Below are 12,208 nucleotides of genomic sequence, written 5' to 3'. Positions count from 1 at the left end.
GATGTAGTGCCTTGTGTAAATAATGCCTCTTATATTGGCTTTTATTCCTTCGCACTGATGGGCTCTTCCCTTTGGAATTGGATCACTGTGTATCGGTGTTCAAGCCAAGTTTGCAATCTTCCCTATTTGCTTTATATTCATTCTTGCTTGTGATTGGACTGCTCCCATCCACCAAAATATGAGTTTAACTAGTCAAGCTTATGTGTAACAGCACCTAAATCTTATTATCATGGAGCAGTCTTTGCACAGACTACACAGAATGTAGCAAATTGAAATAGTGGGTTCAATTTGAGCACATAAATATTTTCTCTTTTATGGAATATCTTTGATGGAAGATAGCACAGAATCATAGAATCATTTAGGGTTGAAAAACCATGTAAGAGTGAGTCCAGCTGTTAACCTAACGCTCCCAAGTTTATCACTAAAACATACCCTTAAGTTCCACATCTACATGTCTTTAATACCTCCAGGGGTGGTGACTCCGCCACTGCCCTTCTTTCTTTAAGTACCGCTTGTACTTCATGGTAAACTCTAAGAACTAATTTTTAAAAAACTTCAGTTCTAATCCAAAGATTTTTAAAGGGAGATGGATGAAATCCTAACCTTACATGGCCATATAGTTTTTAAGGTCTCTGATTAACTTTTTAAATTTAGACTCTGAAGTTCCTAGAAGAATGAACTTAAACCTATGGACCAACCACACTAAGTTATTATAACAAAAATTGGTTAAATTACAATTTAAGATTTTCCCAAGTGTCTCAAACTTCTGAGGAGAATAATGGGAAAGAAAGTTTTGCTGTAAAATGAAAGAAGGAGGGAGCACAATGGGAGAAACAATAAAAGTCATGGAAATGATTCTACTTTTACCTACTATCTGTTGTTCTGGCATGCCATAGTGATATGTAGAGATCTATACAATACTGAAAATCCATAACACTGGTTTAATGACCAGTTTCATAGATGCAAAGCAAAGCACACCCATTAGCACAACATTTTATATGTATATAAATGTCTTGTCATGAAAGACTGGAGAGGTTTTCATTGATTTCTATTATAGCTCTGTAACAGGTGTGATTTATGCCATTACCAGGAAATTAATACATAGGCATAAAGTGATTTTATACCCTGACTGCCCCATCCCTCTTGTTGGCACATAACACTGAAAGATTGGGGGTGTTTTACTCTCCCCTATCAGGCTGATATCCCTTCCGTAATTTAGAACTGAGATTTCTAGAGTATTTATGTAATTTTGCTTGATTGTTCCCTACATCACCATTTGGCAGCTCCTGGGTTTCAATCCTTACTTTTTCCTGCAGGTTTTTCGGACAGTTATAGCCAACTGTAGTCAAACCTTGCTGGACTTCATGTTGCCAAGTTGGAAATAAATTGTGATTTTATCTAATCTAACTTCAACATAAGGACAAATTGAAGTTTTGAAAGATTGTAATAAAAGCTGCATGAGTGTAAGCGTGTCTAACATTTTTACTAGGACAAAACCTTAAAGGACATCCATCATGACAGGGAATATTGAAACATTGACTATATGTATCTGTCAAATTAATGTATGATTAGACTTTGGCAGGATGGGAACTGATCATTTGCTCTTAGAAATTAATTCTACATCACAGATTTTTTTTGTTTCTGTTTCACACATTACTAGACTTTATTTTTAAAAAATGTTGGTTAAAGGTGTTGGAGCAAGAAGGTAATTTCTTTAAGTACACTTGTTCTATTCCTTGGAAAGCACAGAGGTATAGTAATATAGCAAAATATGTAAAACTGAGAGTTTCCATAACTGAATTATCAGGAGCAGAGCATTGCACAAGGGGCATGCCCAAATAGATCACTACATTCCTGTTCCTCATACTTTTTATTTATTATACAGTCCAGTGGATTTCACTGCAAGAAAGTTCTAAAGATTATATTGCAACCATGTTTGTCTCACAGCTCCAGCAGAGAACAAATGGGATTTTTTTCTGCCAAATTCTCCTACAAGAGCAAGTGTTTCTTTAGTAGTTGAGTTTTTTAAAAGCACAGAGATTTCTTTAAAAATCGAATGTTAGGTAGAAGTAGGAGCTGGAGTGCCAGATTCCTGGCCTTTGATGGGCCCTCTGGACTTGTCTGCAGTGGTCTTTCCATTGAGAATTCCTTTTATAGGCTTTATTTTCTGAATTCCTTTGCTGTAGTAGTTGCATTCAGAAAATGACTAATGGTTTAATTATGCAAAAATAAATGTTTTTCATAACTCCTCCCACTGAGCATTCTCTCTCTCATAGAAGATATTGCATAAGAAGGAGCTGATAAATACTGTAACTTAGTATTCAAGATTATATGTCATTTAATTTAAATTAATTAGGCATGAATATTCAATTAACTTTGAAATAACCCTCTGACTGTTCTGTCCAATAGTTTAAATTCTTTCTTTCTAAGAGAGACATCTATAACATTATGTCAAGGAGTGAATGGATTTATTGGGAGCTCACAGCTATCTCTGTGGTAGGGTACAATTATTTAATTTAAACAATATATGAATGACCAGAAATAACAAGGATAGCAAAAAGGTGCTGGTTTTAATCTGTGATAATAATATAGAATTATATTAAACCCTACTTTATATGTTTTTACATGCAGACTATGCAGTTACTTTATACAGAAATATCAGGTCCATGGATGATAGAGTGATCAGTGTAATTCATTCCCTCATTCAGAACAGAATTTTGATCTCTGTTTTTAACAAACTAATTCAGTACATTTTATGTAACATTTGGGGACTTAGCTGCTTCTTCAAGAGTTCAGCAATTGTAGTTCTTGTGCCCTTATAATTCGGTGTCATGTTGCATCTCTCATTGAAAAAGCTTTCAAAGTCATTATAAGACATCTTCACGTCAATGATAATTCATTTTTGTAATTTTGAAAATCAGATTACTACGTAATGGACGGCTGCTAATATGTACCTTAGAATGTTTCACTTTATTAATGATTTCTGATGTCTTGTTTTCTCGCTCTTTGGATTCAGCTCCTCTTTCACTCAGGTGCTTTGGTGTCCCTAAGCCTTTCTGGGCCACAGCTGGAGAAAGTGGTGATTGACAGGACCCTGGTGGGGAAGCTCATCTCCGACACCATCAGTGATGGTAATTACACCCATGTGCAAATCAATTGCCTACATTAACAATAGAGTAGAGAAACAGTATGTCAACAGGTAGACTAATTATTGCCACTGGGGACTTGCAAACTCAACAAGTAATTGCATGTAATGCTATAGTTACAACCCTCAGGACTAAGAACACTTTAAGAATAATATTTAACATCAAAGTTTTCAGGCTTGTCAAATGCTGCATGGGTTTCTAAAATTCCATTTCTTACACATTGTAACCGCTGTGAACATGCCATTTGAACTTGTCATGTTTATTTCGTAGGTGGGAAAATGGGACAGAACCAAACATCAGCCAATTGAATAGTTACATGGGATAAAGCTGTTATTAAAAAAGGCTGGATAACATCAATTATGTGGAGGTGTTCTCATTCAGTTTCTTGATACCCAGAATCTCACTACTGTTATTAACTAGTGACTGCTAAAAATTAGGTTTTCATTTAATGCAGAAGAAAACTTACAAAAACATCCCTTTTTCCACAGCTGTATATGACTCATATCATTGAGAAATCAACTGGTATCTTGGCTTCTGCACAAGCAGGAGTATGAAATTTTGGTGTGAGCCATATTACATGTGCACTACCTTCCAAATTCTTTAAGAGTAGACTCACATTACATCCTTCTAGTAAGAATATGAGCTTAATTCTGGTTTGATCTTTAATGATTTGTTTTTCTCTCTACCCAGGCATCTATTGTATATTGGCCTAGTTTTTTAAGAAACTACAATACTGTGTCCCTCTGATCTTATCAATATATAGTAGTTTAGTCTTGAAAATTAGCATTAATATAACTATGTTAGTAGAATCTTTATTTATAAAAAAATTTAACACTGACCTCATTTTTTGTTAACTAATTACACAGAGAGCACAGAACATGTTTACTATCTTGTCTTCTTTTTTCACTCTTCACCTTAATTACTGGACTACTAATTCCATCTAGATTTTTTTGCCCTCTGTTTCTGGAGGGAGGATTTCCTACTTTCAGGTAGGAAAAAAATTAGGAAAGCATGGAATCTAATGTTATACCCAAATTGAAGTAGTTTGCGGAAATTATTTGGAGTACTTTGTCTTTAAAAAATAATAAAAAAATAAATTATATGTATCATGCCTTACCTTGGCTTAATATGTCATAGAAATACAAATATTTGTTTAGGAAATACTGCTAACTAAAAAAGCTTACAACTAAAGCAACAATAAAGCAACAAATATGTTTTGCTACATTTAGACCACTGTATTTATTACATAAATAATATTATATAATGTTTTGTCCTTATTTTCACTTATTCAAGATTTTCTTAAACCTCCATGTTTGCTAATACCCAGGTCTGAAGGTGAAATAAAATTGCCCCTGTTCAGTAAAAGCAAACCACTCAATAACTTTCATTGCAATACAGTTTTTATTGTCATGAACAATAAAAGAAGATGCTTTTGTTATCCACACAAATAGTGCTCAAAATACAAATTTTTATACTGAACTATCCTTCCATGAGAAACATGAGATAATGTTGTCCTAGAGGAAATTAATTTTAATTCAACAAAATAGCACATCTTTCCAAATCTGACTTCAAATTACATTTGTGATTATAAAGTTGCCCAAGAGAAATTCTACATTTAGTACAAGAAGCCTGTATAAAAAGAAAAATTCTTACTTCAGAAATGGATAAGGGTTACAATGTGCCAGAATTACTTATGAAATGTTGTAATTCTCATTCGGAGTAGCATGTCCTCTTAACATTTGGAATAAAGGTCAGACTGTGTGCACAAAATACAGAATTACTACTGCTTTTATAATCCTCCTGCGTCTAAGAAAGTCCTCCTGCTTCTTATTATTTATAGGCAAAATTTCATCAGCATCTGAGGTGTGCTGCAGCTCATCTTTAACATAAACTATGTCTGTGAGGACATCAAAATATTTTAACTGTGTACGTACATATTGAGGGTACCATGTTCAGTGGTTTTCAATTTTCATGTGTGTGCAGGATCTCAGTTCTAGCTTCTGAATCGTCTTATCAGATGCTTTATCACTTTTTTTTTTCCAAAAAAGCTAGTGTTGATGTTACATTTCAAAGGCAATTATTTGGCTCTAAACTCTACCCTTTAGCATTTGCATACCAGCTACTTCAGAGTTGTGCCAGGACATGACTGTTGGAAAATGAAAGTGGTTATAAATCAGACTAAAGAAAAGCAAAGCTGAGTAGCCAGTTTTCCATGCTTATATGTAAGACTAAACTGTCAATCTACTTAAGGATATGTAAAATTTAGATTTAAGAATCTGGGATATTAGTAATAAATGCCTTTTTTTTTATTTTGTTTTTCAGAGGTTATTCCACAGAGTTTGGTTTGTTTGTTTCTAAATCTGGTTCCACTTTAATTGGCATTTTCCTCTTAGGAGAGATTTCTGAGTTTAGTCTGAGCTCAGCTTTCTAGATTTATTTTAAACCAGCAGTGATTCTTCAGTGATCTGGTACTGGTACTACTTACCAGATCACTGAAGTATGACTCACTTCATACTCAGACATCTCTTCAAGTGTGGGTGCTGCTTGAATAACTGGGTAACACTTGGGAAAAACCCTAAATACTATTTTCTAAGTAATTTTCATTGTCAGATTAGTTAATCACTTTTATGTTGAACGAATTTGGTCTAGCACCCCCGTATGACAACAGTGGGGATTCCACTGAGCTTTTCCAGACTTCAAGGGAGTCTTTTCCATCTTGGTTGCTTATATTGTTTGGGTACCCCCATGTGAAGCTTTCAATGAATTCATAACCCCTTGGAAGCCTAATCCTGCATGTAACAGTCTCCTTGGTGTCTGCAGCAGCACCAGGAATCTTGCAATGTCAAAATACCAGATACACCTCCAGTACTAATTTGCTTTTATTGCTCTTAAGACAAGCTAAGTTGTATGAGGTGCATTTCTGAAATACTGGTGGATGTAACCATAGGAAAAAGAAAATACTGAAGGCTGAGTACTGAGATGAAAATTAATGTGGAAGGGCATAAAATGTATATTTGAATGTAGTGGCAATTTGATATGAGATATGTTTTAGGATATTGCAGGGCTTTCAGTGTAATATTTAAGACACTGTCTTGAAAACAATTGCTTTTTGCAGCGTCTCAGTGGAGTGTTTGTTTTGTTCCTAGAGACAGGTATTACAGTGCTGACAATTTTTTTTTTTCAGCTGTTCTTACAGACAATTTCATCATCTTGTCATTTGAGGACCATAACCAACTCTGCTTTATTCAGTTTACAAAGACAATGGATTCTCCTGATGTAAACAAAAGACTGGAAAAACTCTCTTGTTTGGACTTTAAGGTATAGATGCCAATGGTGACTGCAAATGTTGCAGGAACTATACATCATGAATCACTGGTGTTCACTGATACCGTGTCACAGCATAAATTGCAAACCTTTATATAATTGACCAGAGCAGCTCAAACTCTAAAAATGGCAATTACTGAAAAGTTGAAAAATATTACAATGGCATTCTGAGTTAAGGAGTTAAAATACTGGGGGGATCCAGATTTCTACTGTGTTTATTTTCAGGCTCAGACACATATTTGAGTTATCCCTCCTTGACAGATTACCTTGTGTCCATTGAGCAGCAATAAGTGACCCTTGGCACATTCTTGGCATCTAACAAGCATGAAGCAAAGTCTGTAACAGTAAACCTCAGTGTAAAAGATTTAAGTTTAATGTATTTTACCCCTTGTTTGTTGTGGGCTGAAAACACACGCACGGTCAGTTACTGTGGCTCAGCTGATAGACACAAACACATGAAGCTCTGATAATTCAGTCTTCTGTCTGAGCTCCAAGACTGTTGTAATTCTTGGCAGAAATCTTAATTTCCCTTCTAGTCACAGTAATGGTGTTGTTGGGAGTGTTGCTTTTAGAATTAAGCCGCCGAGTAAGGAGTCAGGATATAGAAGCTGAGTTTCTCACCACTGGCCAACTGTGTGTGTGACCTTAGGCAAGTGACTTGGTGCCTCTGTGTCCCAATTGACTAGTTACACAGTGAAGATTGAAATACTCCTTTTTTGCAGCACTTTTTGTGTGAGTGTGTCTTCACTACAATGACAGCAGCAGCTGAAAGGTAGCCTGGAGAGAGCTGAGCTGGCTTTAAACTAGCCAGTCTGGAGCTCAGTGGAAACCAGCTCATCTCAAGATGAATTACATTGTGTCTTGTATGGATTGATCTGGGTAGACATAACTTATTTCAACCATAAACACTTTGGCATCAGGACACCACTTCCTTAGGTAGAAGTGGTTGGTGCGACAGCAATATGAAAAAATAATTAGCCAAAGCAATTAACTTTGAACAGTTGAAATAGGGAAGGGGCTGCATCCAATTCACTGCAAGAATGAAGAAGGGTCAAGCCTTTTCCCAAGAAATGTAGAAAGATGTTGTGAGCAAAAGAGAAAGTTTGTATTTATTTCAGACTGGATAAACATTAAAGAAAACAATCTTATGCTAGCAAATATTTTCCCCTTGACAGCCCCTCAGTAATTTACTTCCTCACATAGGGGAGCTTGCATCTGCAAGGCAAGCTTTTTAAGGATGTGTTTAATTTAAGTTTTGCCATAATGTGTTTTAACTTGCTTGGTAGAAATACTTTCTGCTAGGATTAATATCTAATACATTTTCCAGGCTGTTTCAGTTCAGGGCCTCTTTTCAGCAATGGCTTGTGTTTGCAAGATTGATCCAACCTCTGTAACGTGGATTTGAGACAGTTCACTGTTCACTGGGAACCGAGCTGATACATACTTTACTTTAAAATGCTGTGCCTTGTGCCTGGCCTGTGGCGTTCATTGCAGCTGTGCTTTAGGAGCGAGTGTGGTGTGTGGTGGGGCTTTCTTCTTAATAGCACTAAAGTTTAACGAAGAAGCTGTGGTGAACTGCCTTTGCCATTGAAGTGTGAGGACCACAGCTTCTGACTTAATGTTTAGAAAAACCAGAAGTATCTGCTGCACTCCTTAATAGGGTTGTTAAATTCAGTTCTTTGCTGACACAGCTGAGCTTCTCAAAACACCTCCATGCTCAACGTTAACTTTGCTTTCTCTTGAAATCAGTGGGAATCGCTGTGGAACATTTCTTTGCTAGCCAAAAAAAAGGCATTTGCATTTTTTAATTGAATGTTCTTTTGTGTGAGGCTTGCTAGTTAGGCAGCTAAATATAATTTTTATTATCTTTGGAATTCCACCAGTGTGAGACTGCAGAAAGTATTATTCACTTTTGCAATAATATTGTGTCAGCTCTCTGCATTGATTTAGAGTTCTTCATGGCTGATTTTTGGTCAAATTTCAAAAGCTGAAAGATCACAGACACAGCACTAATGTCACTCTCAGTAGAAAAATAAGATTGTCCTCAATTGCAACTGTACAAACTTGTAATAGTATGTAACAATATGTAACAATAACAAATGTTATTGTTAAATGGGGGTTTAGGGAAAAAAATGGTTCTTTAGAGTTGGGGTTTTATTTAAGAGAAATTGAATGAAAAAGGTAGCATGCACTGGTATAGAACTAACACGGGATTAAAATCTGGAGCCAAGATTCAGGAAATTTGATTATAGCCTTCATTTCTGCCTCTGACTTTTGGTGTAGCCTTGAGAAACATAGTATTTGGGTTTACAGTCCCATTTCTAAAATGAGGGAAGTGTTTGTAATGGTATAATTAAATTTCTGTCATATTATCATTGTAATGATAAGCAACCTCACATTGTTCAATGTCCAGGCTCATGGTGGGCAAAATTGGCAGCAGTGTTGGACTGCCAGAGTTCTGTCAATAATAAGAACAAGTCAACCATGCTTTCTTCCTCACAGATTGATATTTGTCCAAAAGTTGAGTTTTTACACAATGCATACCTAAATGAATGAATTAATCTCTCTTATCCTCTTCCTTTCTAATTGATACCACCTTGAATTTTGTTTGCACTTTGAAACAATAAAGGAAGACTTATTCTATAAATCACTACAGTCTTGAAGACCAGCAAAATAGAAAACAAACTATTATTATTTACGTTTTCTGAGTGACATGAGTCCATGTTTGCGAGTGACATGTCTAATGCAAGACATTGAGGTTTACAAAAATTTGTGGCTGTTTTAACACCTGAAATTGTTATGAACAGTTAACAGTACAATACAGGACTAATTAATACATGTGGAAGTATTTGTTCTTTTCCAGACTAATCAAGGTGTTGTCACCAAATTAGCTATTAGTATATAGTTCTAATTCAGGTAGCAGCTACCTGCTGACTATTGTGTATGTTTTATCTTTACCCGTTAAAATATTTTGACAAGTGAAACACAGGATGTTCTGAAAATACTGACCTTTTGCAAGTTTTTCCTGTCTGTGTTTTTAATCCGTTTCAATTTACTGAAGGAGACTGAACAAGGAGTTAAATGTTTACCATGAGAGAACAACATTGGTAATTACTTTGATTTCAGTTCCTTTTGATGTGTATTCATGGGATGAAGAGGTCAATAATATTATGACCATGCAAATAGAAGAGGGTTCTTTTTGACCATATAAAAAACAGCAAAGGATTATTAAAGCATTAACCTTGATTTTAATGGCCTTGGTTGAGAGCTGAGATCACAATTTGGATGAGCCTGATTATTTACTAAATACAATACATAAATGCAACGGGTTCTTAACACCCATTGCACTCTGGCATTATCGCATTACTGCCAGCCTTTGTTGCCTTCCAGACAGGAATATGAAAGCAATCTGTCATGTAGTGAGACTGGCTCCAGAAGCATTTCTCTGATAAGAAGACCCCCTGCCCTTTGCTAGTGTCTGGTCCAGTAGGCTTAGCCATGCGCTTAATCCCCAGAAAGTGGTTCGATTATTGCTGACCAGCAATGGCAAGATAGGTTTTTTTTCCCCTAGCTATCAACCTTCCATTAATTCCTTAAGCAGAAATGCGGTGCAATCTATATTTCCTTGGCATGTGTCACCCAGATGGTGCACTGCTCATGTTTTCAAATAACCATGCTCCAAATAACAGAGTTTGAATAATAAATTCCACAAATCCTTCCTGAGAAAGAGGCACAATTCTCAAGAGCTGCATAAACTTTACGCATGATGCTGTAGCTCATCCACATTATGCAGAAAAGTATATGTTCTTTTGCAAAGCGGATGTTTGTGTTTCCATTCCTTAATTTTGGGAGGAAGAAAAAAGATATATGTTTGCTCAAATACTGTAGAATATATTTAATATTTGATTATGTCTTAAACACTAGCCTTAGCTCCGTGGTCAGCTTTGCAGAACTTGTCATTTAATATGGCTAAGCTTAAATCCTGTGTGGAGGTCGATGCTGTCAAGCAACCATGACTGTACATTTTGGTATTGATTGGAGTCATTGCAGTAAATTCCTTCTTAACTCATATTCCTTTCCATCCCAATCCCCTCCCCACAGATAAAAGAGTGAGCATGTCTTTCTGTCTGAGGAGATATTTTTCATGTTTACAGACAGCCTATATGAAGATATATGTACGCAGTGCTCTGCGTATATATACGTTCTTTCTCACACATCCAAAGTAAATGCTCCCATTTGCTCCTACTATGCTATTTTATCACCTCAAATATTTCCTGAATTTTTTTCTTCCATCAGATTTCTTATGTTGATATACTTGGACCAGAAGGTAGAAGGATGAAACGTCACCTGGCAATAAACTGTATGCAAGATATGGTCATTTGCTGGTGGTCAGCAACTAGTGATGGAGCATGGCCTTGGTCTCCTATTTCCTGTCAGAGGGACAGAGCCAACCTATTGCTATTAGGCTGTGCACATGGCAAATTGGAGGTAAAGTGATGAACTCTCTTGTTACGTGATTTTTTCGGGTTTGCTAAAGAAAGAACTATTCAACTTAAATGCATATTCAAGTAGATATAAAGAACAGATATTATTAAAACATAAGACAGGAAGATCAGCCATTCTAATCTTAAAAACAAAGGTTTGTTACTTAACAAAAAAGCCCCTTATTTACTGTGTTTACTATTTTCACATCAAAACTGTCAGCCTGAGAAGTGTAGCCAGTCTTTGTCATGGAACAGCTTTGGTGCTGCTAACACTGAAAATAAAAGTGTCAGAATTCCACTAGAAAACTCTAATATGAGTTAGCAGTTGTAACTGTTGCATGTAAGTCTGATGCAATTATTTTACATTGTCTGCAATGTTAACTGATAGGCAATTTACATCTCTTTCAAGTGTTTTTCATAAAATATTACCTATGCCCAGATGGTGTTTAAATTTTTGTTATGAGTATTGATCAAATCAGGGACTGATATTTTTCTCAAAGGAAAAGTTAAAACTCCCCATCTGCAGGTGGGAATATAAAGTATGAATTAGGACAAAGCTACAAGCTGACCCTGCTCCTGGCACTTGCTTAGCTTACCTTTATAGGCAGATGTTTTCATTTCAGCTATTTAATTTTTGTTTCATCTATTTAAGAATATATTAACCCAATTAGTTAGGTAGAAGTATAAAAATGAAGTTATCTGGGCATACTCTGAAAGATCTGAAGTCCAAATTTCAAATGTAAAAGCTTTTCTGGACTAACATCTTGTATAGATATTTCTGTATTTGGAATTTTATTTTCGGTTTATCTTTACCCACTTCTAATATGGACTAAAATGGCACTGACTCTGGGAGAAGAGCGCAAACTCAAGGATGAGCTGTGCAATAGCTGTTCTGGATTAGCTATTGCAGACTATTTCCCTGTAGAGAAAACCCCTAAGTAAGACTTAAGAATAAGCTACTCTTACGAACAGCATCCTCCTCTCTTTAATTAGGGAAGATGTAAATGTTTTAATGTCTTGGAACTATTACTTTGTTAACTAATATTCATTTAAGTGAGATCCTTTTCCCTTGGGATTTTCTACCTATTGAAAGTGAAGAGAAAAGATAGTTGAGACAGCTTTTCTTTTCTTATTTCTGTCATTAGTCACTGTAGAATTGAAGTTTAAATTACCTCCAGCTCTGCCTTCTTTACTTCTTTTCAATTGACCTCTCTCCACTTGCGGTCATCTTTGACTCATCTCTCTCCTCTGCCT

At 35.9% G+C, this 12,208-nt stretch overlaps 1 protein-coding gene across 10 annotated transcripts in view; it reads left to right on the top strand.

The window, feature by feature from the left end:
* The window catches only part of WDPCP (WD repeat containing planar cell polarity effector), a 149,785-nt gene that overhangs the window by 56,971 nt on the left and 80,606 nt on the right, over window positions 1-12,208 (top strand). For all 10 annotated transcript variants that reach the window (XR_001859527.1, XM_017726744.1, XM_017726740.1 and 7 more), the window contains 3 exons: window positions 3,017-3,131; window positions 6,331-6,464; window positions 10,767-10,958. Coding sequence is in view for 9 of the 10 variants with exons in the window: in XM_017726744.1 (XP_017582233.1) it covers window positions 3,017-3,131; window positions 6,331-6,464; window positions 10,767-10,958 (441 nt within the window). In the remaining variant the exon portion in view is untranslated. The remainder of the gene's footprint in view (window positions 1-3,016; window positions 3,132-6,330; window positions 6,465-10,766; window positions 10,959-12,208) is intronic.

Source organism: Corvus brachyrhynchos, unplaced genomic scaffold (genome assembly GCF_000691975.1).
Source record: "Corvus brachyrhynchos isolate BGI_N302 unplaced genomic scaffold, ASM69197v1 scaffold312, whole genome shotgun sequence".
Lineage (NCBI taxonomy): Eukaryota > Metazoa > Chordata > Aves > Passeriformes > Corvidae > Corvus > Corvus brachyrhynchos.
The sequence above is the reverse complement of the archived record's forward strand: the minus strand, read 5'-3'. Positions and strand labels throughout refer to the sequence as shown.